Genomic DNA, 14,324 nt, shown 5'->3' with positions numbered 1-14,324 from the left:
CACCTTCCAGTAATTACAATTATGCAGAAAGGCATTTAGTCCATTTGTAGTGCAGGAAAGTATTAAAAATAATGGACCTATTTCCCTTTAATTTTCTCACTAAGGAATATTACTGACTTTCTTCTGCATACAAATAGTGCATTTTAGAGTGACTACATAGAAAAATTACATAGGTAAATATTAAATGTTTTCTCTCAGTAGTAATTTTCTCAAGCATTACCTTGAATTTCTTTATAAAACTTTGAGGCTTAATATCACACTGAAGCTTTCTTTTATGGAACCCTTAAATACCTTGAATTGTGAAAGGGTGGAAGTAGTTATATCTGTGCAATCTCAGTAAAAAAAGAGAAAAATACACAAAGTAAAATAAGGGTCAAGTAAGAATGTCAAAACCAATTACACAATTTCTATAACTTATCATTTAGTCAGAAATATTTTTCAGGAAGAATTAGTTGTATTATGGTCTGTCTTTTTCAGTTCTTTGGAAGACCTACAATTCTGAACTTAGTGCAATCTCAGTACAGAATATAAATGGCCATTATTCATAATTGCTACATGCTTGTGCAGTCACTATTCAAAAGCTCCTTTGTCAGCTTTTTCCTGTAGTGTTTGTCTGCAAATGGGAGTTTCTGGAGAAGTTCAGTTCTTTAGCTCTGTCAAGCAGTAATACAACAACGCCTCTGTCACGCTCTCTGTGTAGACTTGGAGCTTTTACTTCCTCTCCTGATCTTTTGATTGGCAGATTTTAAAACTAGAGCAGATCATTATTCTCTGATTTCACTTCCTCTAGTGATTATAAAATGACATGCAGCAAGGCAAGTAACTTTTAAGTAGAACTTGCAGAAGCCTTTTGTAATATATTCCAATCATTATATAGAATTATAACATGATGGCAGAATCTTTCCTTGCCCTTGGTAAGTGCTTCCAGTACTTAACCTAATCATTTAAAAAAAAAGGTAGTATCTTCACCTTTTGAATTACCTTTTTGGAATTTTTTTGTCTTCTTATGCCTTTGTGTCTTGGAAACCACTCTAGTATTTAAAGTTATTTTGATTTGAAGCTACTCGTATGATCATGACCTTCAAAATTTTCTCTGGAACATGAGTTCCCTTGTTTCAGCATGTTGCTGAAAGGACTTCTATTACCTCAAATAATTACTATCTTCAAACTTTTTTTTTTGTGTGTGTGTGTGTGTAAAGCATACCATAATGATTTACCTACAGTTCTTGTTGTGTTTGCTGGCTTTGGGCTAAGAGGATATGCATTCTCTAGGATCAAATCTGGAGAGCTGGTTTCTTAATGTGACTTCTCCCCTTTTCTCCCATCCTTTCTGAAGCTGACACTGTGGTGCAGTCTTGCTGGCATGGTCTGTATGTTTTTGTAACAAGTGACATTTAGTCTTTAACTCCTGAACCTCCTTAGCAATTTTGAAGAGATTGCTTTGGGTTTGTTTGGTTTTTCTTTTGGACCTCTCCTCTGACAGTCATGCTATTTATCAGCTATTAAATTATTACCCTGTAATGAAAAATGCTCATAATTTAAACAGCTTTCCTCCTTATCTACATTTAAAACAAGTGGGTGTGAGGGGTTTTCTTGAGGGGGAGTATTTTGTTGGATTTTGGTTTTGTTTCTTTTAGTGGTAGTGGTTTTGTTTGGGGTTTTTTCAGAAATTAAGGAAAAAAGACCTCTTAATTATTTAATAAAATTCCTAACAGCCAATTCAGTCTCAGAAGAAAAGTTTTCTGCCACCCTTTCTTATTTGTTGCTCTCCATAGAACAGGCTGAAAAGTTTTTAGCTTGTTTGTGAGATTGTTTTCATTGAGAGCAGTCACTTCTAGTAAGCATTAGGTATTTTATACTCAGGAATTTGCTTTATTTACATATTTATTACATAATTATTACATATTTACGTATTTTGCATATACCCATCTTGCTCTTCTTTCCCAGGAAGTGAAATTTTCTTCCTAAGCACAGCTGTGCAGTTAGGTAGAAGCTTTTTGATGCATTAACTTGGGGGATGCCCCACCTAGTGGATGATCGTAAATGCATTTTCTCATTGCTCCACTAGGACACAAGGTTACGTTGGATTACCTTAAATATTACCCATGTTTACTGCCAGCTCGGGAAATTGATTAAATAGCTGGGTTTTCTTTCCCCTTTTACTTGTGGGCTGATGGTGGTGGTGTTTGGGGAGCTAGAACAGGGGAAAGGTAAAAGAGGGATTTACATGAAAGAAAGGTTCAAGTTGAAAAAGTTGTCCACATTCCCTGTAAATGTTTTAACACAGAAATTAGTTACAAGCTATGGTGCTTAACATGGCCATCTACAAAACTAGTTTTCCTGCCTGTCAGAGGAAAGGAAGTACCTTAATAGAGAAACTTTTAGTGTGTTGGGGAAAAAAAGATCTTCAGTTTTTTTCCCATCACCTTGTTAGTGGACTATTTGCTCAGGCTTCATAGTTTTGTGTCCTTTTACCAACGTGGTCTGTTTCATCTTACCAAAAAATTAGAATCATTCTGGTCTGTCAAGGGTGTGGCTCAGTAGGGCTGCTGCCCCTGAGTGGCACAGGGAGCGGGGCCGGGGAAAAGTAACCCTTACTTTTGGAATATATAAATGGCCTTCATTCTTCTGCTGAATCAAAATAAAAATGATAACAGTTCCTATCTTAGTTCCTCTGATATTCTCAAAACTCTTCAGCTACCTCTTCTGCTTAATGATGAAGTTGTATGACAGTGAAAAACTTGAGACTGAAATTATTGCGTTGGAAAAAAAAAAATCTTTTCTGTCTAGATCTATGTCTATGGCATATAGTCTGCTTTTCTGACACTTGTCCTAATCTTGATGTGTCCCAAACATGAATCAAAGCTTCTGAGCCAGCAGCCAGCACTGGTTTATGTGTTCTTGGTTTGGGGATGGCATGGAGGGGAAGAGGGGAATTGTTCAGTCTCACATACACAGCTCTTCCTGATAGGTGGTGTTACACGTCCCTTCATGGAGGTGTCCTGCCTCACTAAAAAGTAAATCTAAAAGCATACCTGTGGAAAAAGTACAATTCATACAATTTAGAGACAAAAACACACCTTAATGATAAAGTTAGGGGTGGGTGGAGGAAATAAATTACTTTTGACCTTCAAGTCAGTCTTCTTTCTAAGATAAGAAATGGTCAAGTGTGTAGCAAAGGCATTAAAACCAATTTAATGTACAAGTGCAGTCATTATTTTACTTATGTACGTATCTGTAAACCTCAGAGGACAGTGTTCAGTACATTTGAATTCCTGGCTATGCTGCATCACCATTGAAATGTTTATCCAAACTTGCACTTATATTTGCTTATAAATTTTACACATTTTATAAATCTGTTCTATTAATGGAATATAAAATACAGGCCATCACGGATAAAATACGATTGCTTAAGTAGATCTGAAAAAGTATTTTAAAATATTTTTTCTTTTTTGTTTTTTTCCCCAAGAAGAAAGATACTTCTAAAATTAAGATGTAGCTGTGTTGTGTGGGAAATCTACTGCATTAGCACTAGATTTTAAAAAGTTGCTGGTTCACCTAATCCTAACCCATCACGAGGATGTGGGCTTTGAGAGAAGCAGAGGTGGAAAACATGGAGTATTTTTAAAAACTCTTTCATAAGTGTCTTCAGTGACAAGTGGTATTATGCTGTATTTTCTTTGCTTCTTTATGCTTGATAGCACTCATATTGCTCTATAGAAAAGGGTTTTTTTTCAAATAAATATTTTGTTTCCCTGCTAAGAGGGATGCCACTTCAATCGCCCTTCAATCAAACTTTTTAGCATGCTTTTAACTTAAACAATACTTACACAAACACAGGGTTCTCAGTTTTATATTTATTTGTAGCCTGGTATAATACTTGTAATGCTGGTTATTGATGAGGGGAAAAAAGAGTTCTAATTGGACCCCACAATATTTCCTTTTGTTTGCAGCAAGTATACCCCCCAAAGCAGATCTGAAGCTGGTTTTGTTCATCATGTTTAAGTTAAACCACCTTTCCAGTAAACTGTTACATTAAATTTGAAAATAGTGTAAGCTTGTGTGATCTTGAAGCTTTTGTGGCAGGACAGAAAGAATTGGTAACATGTTTAATGTCTTTTTAAAAAATTTTTGCAGGCACACATCTATTCTTTGGGTGCAACACTGAAAGCAGCAATAGAGTATATTGTAGAACCTGAGACAGAATCAGAATTTGGACAAGATCTGCACACTCTACTGGAACAAATGCAAGAAGAGAATCCTGAAAATAGGCCAGATATTGAGGTAAAACAGTCCTACATCATTTTTTGTTTTAAAAAAGTTGATACTAATACTTCTGTATGTGTTCTCATTAATCTCTGTTTATCTCATTAATCTCTGTAATTATCAAGATGGTCTTGATAAGCAGTATGCTCAGGTTTTGCAGGAAAGCTGAGGTCTTCTCTGACTCTACAGAAATTCGTCCTTTTTCCCACTCTGCTGGATATACAACCTGAAGGTAGATGTAGATATTTGACAGTGCTTGGATTTTTAAGAAGATTGTGTGAATACGCTGATGTATCTAAATTTTCTCATTAACTGTTTTCTTCCCATTTAGTATTTGGTTTGCAGAGAGACAGATTGTCATTAGAAATAAAAGCACGGGCATTATATTGTGAAATTTGTGTGATAATGGGATTGCATTTAAGAAGGGGAAGTAAGGACCCTGCCCCAGAAAGCCTCTGTTCCTTGGCATGTTCAAAGCAGTGTTGTTCAAAGCATTACTATTAACTAGCTTTTCTGTAAATACATAAAGGCTCAGATATCTTTATTGAATTTTGTATTTTATTCCATTTAGCCTCTTATTTTACCTTTAGCCATTAGAATTTGAAGCTTTATAGGATTTTTCATGCTGATGTTTTCGAAGAATTTACATTCTAAATGTTGGTTACCTGATAGAGTTATTTGACATTAATGTGCAGAAGTTTAATGTTTTTGCAGACTATGAGGATGTCATTTTGCGGGGGGGCGGGAGGTCATGGGTGTTTCATTTTCCTGAACTGATAGTGTATATTTTAAATGGTGTAGCACCTATGATCAATACTTTGCAGAAAGATTGCTGCAACAGAAGAATTAACAGATTCGTTTTTAGAAAGTAAAAAATATTGGCTCCCTGACTTGAGGAGTGCCCAGGCAGGAGACCATACCCAATATGGAGCCTGTTTGGTCAGCTGCTCTATTTCTATTCATTTACTGTTAAGTTGTCAGAGGAGGGATTGTATAGCACTCTCTCATTTCTGAGTGGTCTGTAGACCCTGAAAGCTGTTGCTGACTATTGAAATCATCCCAAAAATAATTGGTCTTAGATAATATATATAAGGGTCACTTTGTGGGTATGTTCTTTCTGTTCCTTTTCCACTGGACACTTTCTTGGGTGAACAGAGTTGTGGGAGCTATTTGGAGGGAAAGCCCCTAGACTTTTCTAGGTATTTTGCTAGACTTCAGCACAGCTGGATACCTGTCTCCCTTTTTTCTGTCCTTCCTCAACCCCATATGTGAACCAACAGGGCAAATTTCTTCCATGCACAACAGCAGAGGAGCAGTTGGGTGGGAGCTGCTGAATGGGGAAGTGAGAGCATCTCCTGAGGGCTGTATGAGGTCTCACCAGTGTTTATCTAGGAATAGTTGCTGAGGAAATGGTGGGATATATTTGGTAAGGCAGCTCTCTCCTACATCCTGCCCAAAGGGGCAGGTTTTTAAATGTGTGAATCTGTAGTTAATTATGTGTGAGACCAATGCTAATGCCATCAATGGTGCCCAAGCTGCAATTTAGAGATACGAAGTACGGTTACTTTTTGTGATCTGATAATGATTGCTTTTTCTAACTGGGAATATTGCTTTTTAGATAATTGTATTTTGCAGTTTTTGAAAGATTCAGCATTTAATTTTCATGTAATTTCAGTAATAAAAACATTCATCATCCTGCCTGTGTCACTGAATTCAAGTGAAGCATTGGCTGTTTAAAAAAGTAATCAGCACTCTAGCTTTTTGCATTTTCACTATGTTATTCATAAAGGATAACATTTAAGATAATTTTTATCAGTTGTTCTTGATGTTCTAACTGTAGGCTAAAACTTGAATTGTATTAAATGACTTCATAATAGCCCATGGTAAAAACAAGAAATTAATTCAACCACATAATAGAAACATTATAAAGAATAGAAACGGTATAAAAATTGGAGAAGAAAGACCTCCAATGTAGCATCATATAAATTCAGATGTACTGTGGGAGTTAACATCATTCATATTAGTTGAAATTCACAAATCTATTCATTATTAAATAAGTATTTAACATTCTTTTTCTCCAGAGCATTTTGTCATTATGTGAAGAAAAAATGAAGATTGCTTCATCAAGTAATATTTGTCGAAGCTTGTCTGCTGTTGGAAGAAGAGTTCTTTCAATTGAATCTTTTGGTGCTTCTCAAGGTAACAGTAAAATGTATTTAGTCCAAAACTTCAGATTGCCTGACATATCTAATGATTTTTCAAAGACTGTGTTTTTGTGATCTCCTGTTATACGTTCCTTTCTAGATTGCAACAAATCATTGTTAAATATTTGTCAATTGGTGATGGGGAAACAGGGACACACGACTCTTAATTAACATAATATGTTTGAAGTGTCCCTTATGATTCAAAGTGATTTGTTCAGAAATTGAGAATTTGTGTAACATACTAAAGATATGTAACAGCAATGGCAGAAAAAGTAATGTAAAGATTTACAAGGAGAGATTAGGAGGTTTAATACACATTTAATATAAGCATCTGTTTTTGTATCTAGATGTCTGTGATAACATGTGGAAGGGAAGAATGTGTCAGAGGAGTTTGGGATCTAAATTATATGCAAATGAGAAAAACAACATTGCAGGTGATTCGTCTGCAGTGGAAGATGTGACTACTGCCTGTCATAACAACTCTTCTGTAGTTACCATGGTGACTGGCAGAGAAAGTGGTTTAAAGGAAATGCAAATTGATCAGGATAATGAGAAAACTCAACATTCACAACTTGCAACTCAAACTGAAAAGAGCAAAGAAGAGGACAAACACGCAGTGTATACTGACAGTTTCGCTTGTGTTGCTTTGGATATAAAATCATGTGTTATTGACCTGGAGAGAGATTGCCTTTTTAAGAAAGGTTCTTTGAGAAAAATGAAAACCTTTCCAAAGCTACCACTTGAACTTGCAGATACAAATAACTTTTTTACTTCTGTAACCAACAGTGGACCACTAGATAGGAAAAATCACTTTGTAACACAAGAGTCACTACCTCTAGACAATAATAATGAGGTTGCTGTTTCAAAGGGAAATCTCAATTCATTTGCTGTCAGTAGTCCACCAGAAACAGAATCAAACAATCGCCAAGTTGATGATCATCATTTAGAAGCACCATGTGTATGCACACAAGTGTCTGGCTTGAATCTAAAAGAACATATGTCACTTATCAATGGTAAAAAGATAGGTTTTTCTTCTTCTGGTCACAAAGAAGACTCTTCTGGTGCTACCTCTGAAGTGCTAAAACCAGCTGATATGCTAAAAGGCCCAAATCAGTCAATTGCTGGAGCAAAAGTGCTAGACAACTACATGGTGTTGGAAGACTGTTCTGAAACTTTTCAAGGGTCAAATGAGAATTATGTACCGCATTTTAACAAGATGGATTCAGTATTAACAACAAAACCCAGTGGGAACAGACATGGATCAAACCTAATTAGGCCACCAGAATTAAGCAACGGTGTGATGAGTGCAAACAATAATGAAGATAATCTTTGTGGAGGCAGAGGTTCAGAAATCAAAAGTAATGAGCAGGTAGTAAAAATAAAGTCTTCGTTATATAGTTGCTGTAGTCACTTATGTGGAGATGAGATGACTTAAATACTGTGTGATTTCTTTCCCTCTTGTCCACTTTAGCATCCCAGAAAATGGCATTTTGCTAGTCTGCACACTTTAAGAGTTAATATTGCAAACATGGTGATCCCTTTTTCTTCCTAAATGAAAAAGTAAAGTGCTGCAGTGAAATTTATGCTGTTGCAGAATCAACTTCCATTTTAAATTGTTTTAACAAATGGAGCCTACTTGCTCGTGTGTTAGAGCAGCATTCCTTAATAGCTGATTGCATTTGTAAGAGAACAACCAAAGCATACATGTATTTTTAACTCTTTGTGTTCCTGTCAATGCATAAATTTCACTACCTTGCAGTGAGCCTCCCAGGTGCTTAAGAAAATTGCAGAATTCCTGACTGTAAACCTGACCTCACTGAAATCAATGGCAATATCCCATCAGCTTCAGGAGGATAGAGTCTGCATTTTTTTTTAATCTTCCATGTACATTTAAGTTTTTGGAAATTGTACATATGCTATATTCGTTCTGTGTTCTTAAATTGCTGTCTCTGTTTGTTAATGTATGTTTCACTATAGAATTTAAAAATGTGCACAATATGATGGGTATGTTGTCTCATGCATTAAGTCTTTATAAATAGCCAAATAACAGAGGGAGAATCTACCAGAGTTTGTTGATAGTTAATTGTAATATGGTCTCTTCTCTGCTCAAATTACATATCTCAGGGTGGACAAGTTTGGTCTCTGACTAGATGGTTTTCTTTTGTGCCATACTCAGAGGTGTAAACAATCCATGTGGTAGGAGAGCTGCTGGCTAAAACCGTAGGGTTGTTTATCCTTCTCCAGCTTTGTTACAGCAGGATAAAAATGAGCAGCACAAACTTCACACATTTTGTTTCTAGAAATAATTCTTAGGTGAAGATGTTGGGCTTTTTCATTGCCTGTCTACTGGCAAGTCAGCCTTGTTCTGCCTACCAGCCCATCTTCCAGCCCTCCCATACAGTGGCACTTAGGGCTGTATTCAGTCTCTGTCCCTCTCTCTTTTCAACTTGCCCAAACACCTCCTTTGGAGCACTAACCTTGAATTGCCAGGTGTGAAACGAGCCTTTGGTTCGTCGTAGCTCAAAAACTAGAGCAAATACAAGAATCTGTCCCTTTTTCCCTTTCCTGTCTCTTCTCCCTCAACAGGTGTGCTTATTAAATTCATAGTTCAGGAGGATGATAAATGTGGATAAGTACCACATAGCATGGTCTTGCCTTCTGAGGGGGTTATTCACTCTATGCATATTGAATCCTTTTTTTAGGTTTTAAACCCTGCAAATGCACTCTTCAGACTCTGAGAAATAGTCCATTTATTGTACATGCATCCTTTTTTCTTCTATTTCTGCCATCACTTGTGGACATAAGTTGAATGTAGTGATAGGGGCTCTTTTTTAAGGAGGAAAAAATGTTGAAATAAGACCTATATTCCGTCCTTACCAGATTACCAGGGCAAATTTTAAGTCTATGTGCATGAAGGCAGTTTTAAGAAAATAATCTTCCCCAGAATTATAATTTTTCCAAAATTCTTCCATGAAATTAAAAGTTGTAACAAATCTTATTTGCTTTTTTGCAGCAGCACTTGAGACTGACACACAGGAAAGTAAACCAAAACATATTTTCATCTTATTCTGCCATTCTTCTAAACTCTTCTTTTTCTTCAAATATTACATCATCAATTTAAATAAAGTGTCCTTTCAGCCTAAACAGAATTTCATTCTTTCAAACAAGTAGGCTCTTATTAACAGTGATGTTATCCTGCTCCCACTGAACTCACAGGACAGTCACTGTGAATTAGAAACAGTTACTCTTATTCCAGGTACCCTAATCAGCAGTGTTGTATTACATAGCATCTGAAATGAAAAGAGCAGGGTAGTGGTTCTTTATTATATCAGAGGTTTATAGCTGTCTTTTCAATAGAAGAAATGCTTGATAGACTCATGCTCTACATTCTCTTTTTGAGTAAATTATTCCAGCAAATGTTCAGGTACTGCCTCAGAAAAAATGTGCTATTTAGAAAAATCTTTTTGGTCTTAAACAAAAATGCAAATATAATAAAATGTTATTTGATTATTTAACTGCTCTAGGAAGGAAAAAAGCCTTTAAGCATATTAACACCTAGGCTTCTGAAATGGCTTCCTGAAATGCTGAATTTCTAGCCTCGTAGTCCTTTGTTTTCTGAAGGAGGGTCATTCATCGTTAGTAGTTGTTGAACTGTATAGCAGACTTTTTTGTTAGTCTTCTTAGAGAAATGCAGTGGGTTAATGTTTTCAGCTTGTTTTTTTCTTTGGGAAAAGCGATTTTATTCCTCAGGTTTCCAAAATATAGCAGTTTTTGACTCTTTGTTACCTCCTGACAACTGAAAGTCGCACTGTGCTGTTCCTTACGTGACAGAAATACAGTTGCTGTCTCTTTCTCAAGTTCCCATTAGCCAAAATTTTACCAAATACCTTTTTTTAAAGAAAGCCTGAGTCTGAGTTTGTTCACTTACTGTAAAAGCACAAGAAGTGTGAGGACCCAACTAATGTGATTTCTGCCTTGTGGGGTAAATAGAAAACACCTCAGAGGATTTGCAGTGCTGCTCTTTCCTGAGTTCTCTATTACAGATTGGCATGATTGAAGCAAGTGGAGCTTTTAGAATGGTATCTCCAGCATTCCTTTCAATATTTCATGTTGTTTAGAGAAGGTGCAATACCAGCCCCATCCGGTTGAAGATCAACCTTGTCTACTCTGGAGAACAGACAGTTTTTCTTGCCTGTCAGTACTTCTCCAGTGGACAATATTTTTCTAATACTCAAACACTGCTTCTTATTGTTGTGTGCTTTACTGCTAGTAAGCATTACTAAAAATACTTGCTTGCTTTTGTCTGGCTACTGCAATGTATCTTGTGAGGGTTTTCCTAGTAATTTTTATAGCTTTGCATGCCATAAATAAATATTTTTCACTTCAAGTTTGAGTGGGGATCTTTTATTTCTCTAACCAGTTTCATTCCAATCGGGTGTGTCTCATCTCTAATCCTTTTAAATGTTTTTCTGTGATTTAAATGCTATGGCCTTTACTTGGGAAGGGTTAATGAAAACCTGGCAAATGCAAGTTTGTTTTCTGTTGGTCATTCATACCCTGTCAAGCATGAGAGAAGTGAAAAGCCATGTAGCTAGAGGCTGACACTTTAACACTGGGGAAATAACATGAAGGAAAGAAAAGTTGTCAATTCCTAGAATAATACTGGCTAAGAAAAGAATGATGAAAATCTTGCTTTGGCTATTTAAAATGTGCTAGCATTATGTTCATAAAATAGATTATGTTTGCATAGTTGGAATGCTTTTCTAAATGTGGGGGTTACAATTCTGGTACCAACAATTAAGCAGATCTGTTAAATAGTCTTTGCAGCACTGCAAAAAACCAATCAATTTTCCAACAAGTAAGGTTTAAAATACAATCTTTGAGCATAAACCAAAATGGCACCAGGATGTAGATATAGACAATAATGGCTCATTTGGCTTTTTTATATTTTCTGACAAAATTTCAATGCTGTGAAAGCATTTTCTTACTTTTAAAAATTGGTAATATAATTTCTGTTATCAAAAGGTCTGGTTTAGAACATTTAAAAAATTTTGAAAGAGACATTAGATTATAATTTTGGTTCCTCTTTGGTACACTGATGATAATATATTCATGAATGTTTAATAGCATTATTAAAATAATGTTAATGGTTTAAATGAAGTGGACTTATAAATGCTGAAGTGTTGTCTTGAGCTTGCTTTGCTAAAATTTCTTGGTAGATGAGTAACAATGCATGCTACAGATGGTTTGACTAAAAGCATTTAATCATACATTTTCCAGTACTTCAGATTTTTTTTTTCTTGGTGTTTGTGTGGGGATTTTATTTTTAAGTTTTAGGAAATAGTAATAGCCGTGAATCAGAGACTTGCATGTTAAAAACCAAAACAGCCACACCTGAGACGTGTCTAATTAAGGAGCAGTACACTTACATGTTTACTGAAACAAGGTTCAGGAGAGTTAGAACGTGCATTGTGTTAAAATACCTCAGAGGTGAGGTACCAGGAGCATTGCATTAAATACCTTTGTTTTACCTTTATTTAAGGATTGAGGCTTAAATAAAAGTTGCCTCATAACCATAGGCTGAGAAGTATATTCTTTTTCCTTTGAAAACTGTTTGAACCAGACTGCATCCATTTTTCACCTCAAATGCAAATATGTGGTGAAACATGTCTTGTCATGTACCTTCAGTACATGGGGTAACTTCTGCAAGGTGTTAGAAGTCCCCAGCAGGTCTGAACCCTCAGTTTTCATCTGAAGTCTTCCATATTTCTCTTTCTGTTGGAGGAAGGTGGGAATTTGGAATAATTCTAGGACACCAGAAGAATGACCTTCTCAGGTGTTTCTTTCAGGAATAAAATTGATATGGTCAAGGTGAGGAGAGACATGAATACAGTAAGAGACAATAGCAGTGCAGATATTTATTAGCGTGGCAGAAAACCAAGTAGCACACAAATACCAGCTAACAATATTATATTTGAGGTTTCTTATTTCTTTAGAATGATTGCCAGAGAAACAATGACTATATACATTTAAATAAAGTTCACCAAACTGTAACCAGACTCCATCCTTCTTTTTCCTGACTCAGTTTGTTTTGGCTATGCCACAGATGGCAGTAATTCCCATTTATGCTAAGATTTGCTTTCCCTACATACCTTTTTCTTCCAAAATAGTTTTTCCAGTGTCTCTTCATTCTCTGTTTTCTAATCTATCATTGACACTTCTGTCTTATCATAAACTTTTGCTGCTGCTCTTAGGATTTATTCCTACTCTCCTGCCATGCCTGAATTTCTTTCTGTCATTTCTTTCTCACACTAAAGAGTTTGGATATCCCAGAGGTGTTGAGAAATACTTTGCAGCTTTCTGCAGTACAACAAACTTCAGTCTCCAGTTCACTGAGAGATTCTTCTTTCCCTGGCTAGCCATTCATCACCTTTTCCTGAAGTGAAAGGTGATTTGTATATGCAGTAAAGGAAGTCCATCTTTCTTTGCTGCAGCTTTTAGAGCCTCTAAAGACATAAACTTCAAGAGGAGGGATTCTCTTACAGAGAAACATGTGGCACTTGTGTGTACTTACTAGAAGAAAATTCCTAAATCCCAAAGCCTTCTTAATGTTTTAGTCAGTCTGAAATTTCTCTTATGGTTTCTCTTCACTCATGTCAGCTGTGCAGGGTTAATTTGAAGATTTGGGTGCTCCTTTCTTTGTAAAGTGCCTGTGAGCAAAGACACTTGAGGCACATGAGAACCGCAGTGCTCTGGAGGGGGAAGCACTGCTGCTCAGGGATAGGAATCTATCAACAGTATGAAGCTCTATCCTATATGCTTTCTAGACTGATTCATTCTTTTGATTATCTGTCCTTTTCCTTCCTGCTGTGTGATTGATGGCTTTTTATCGGACTGTTCAAGAGCTTACTTTTCTAGATACAGGAAAAGAACACATGGATGAAAGAATTTTGCCCTCCAGGGTGCTGGTGATAGCAAAATTGGAGAATGAAACCGAATCTTATCACCTGGCTTCAAATCTGTCTATGCTGAAGTTACTAATTTTTGCCAATATAGGATAGAAGAATAGCACCCAGTTCATTTTTATCTGTTGGAGGTAGGCAGAATATGAAACATTTTCAGTAAATCAAAATGTGTGTTTCCTGACATATTTTGTTTAAAAAAATGTAGTTTATCTGGTTCACCTTCAAAGAATATTTAAACAATATGAGCCTAAAGTATTGTGTTCTTTGAGAAGGTCTTCTGGTTCAAATTATAAGCAAAGTTTCAGCTACAGAAATTAATGTCCTTCTTTTCTCCATAGATTGCACTGAAGCTATTTCTGTTTGTTGAGCTTTATGAAATTCAATGCAATTGTCAGCTCATTACATATCTCATGATAAAATCCAAAGAGCATCTCAGTAAAAGGATGAAAAATTTACTTTAGTAAATGACAGTGCAGAGGATGATTTGTCAAAGTTAATGATGTAGTGCAATTGTATGTGGGAAAGACCTTTAGGCAATGGAGTTTTTACAAATACTGATTGGGATAGAAAGCTGTTGGTAAAAGCAACAAAACAGTTCAGAAGATTTTTTTGTTTGTCTCCTGTGCTTCAATTTTGTTGTTTAGGGTTTTTTTGGGTTGGTTTGGTTCCTTTTTTATTTGATTGATTTTTGTGTCTTTAGGGGTTTTTTTGAGGTTGAAATGGGTTTTTTTCTAGAGTTAATCCTGAATTACTTGTGGTAATTCTTTTCCCTAACATGGCCTGAATTTGACTCATTCAGGACTGCATATGTAAGAGAAAATGTGCTGTGCTCTTTTTTAAAAGAGTTCTTTGGGTCTGCTCTCACTCAGGAGCTTCTGCCTACAATGAA

General features: G+C 36.0%; 1 protein-coding gene across 7 annotated transcripts in view; it reads left to right on the top strand.

Annotated features, from left to right (window-relative positions):
- Positions 1-14,324, top strand: part of KNDC1 (kinase non-catalytic C-lobe domain containing 1) — a 55,610-nt gene that overhangs the window by 18,367 nt on the left and 22,919 nt on the right. For 6 of the 7 annotated variants that reach the window (XR_012581117.1, XR_012581118.1, XM_074545034.1 and 3 more), the window contains 3 exons: positions 4,138-4,284; positions 6,348-6,465; positions 6,818-7,839. Coding sequence is in view for 4 of the 7 variants with exons in the window: in XM_074545034.1 (XP_074401135.1) it covers positions 4,138-4,284; positions 6,348-6,465; positions 6,818-7,839 (1,287 nt within the window). In the remaining 3 variants the exon portion in view is untranslated. Of the gene's footprint in view, positions 1-4,137; positions 4,285-6,347; positions 6,466-6,817; positions 7,840-14,324 lie in introns of those variants that run through there. The other variant, XR_012581119.1, reaches the window with a different exon arrangement.

This window comes from Zonotrichia albicollis, chromosome 7 (genome assembly GCF_047830755.1).
Source record: "Zonotrichia albicollis isolate bZonAlb1 chromosome 7, bZonAlb1.hap1, whole genome shotgun sequence".
Taxonomy (NCBI): domain Eukaryota; kingdom Metazoa; phylum Chordata; class Aves; order Passeriformes; family Passerellidae; genus Zonotrichia; species Zonotrichia albicollis.
The sequence above is the reverse complement of the archived record's forward strand: the minus strand, read 5'-3'. Positions and strand labels throughout refer to the sequence as shown.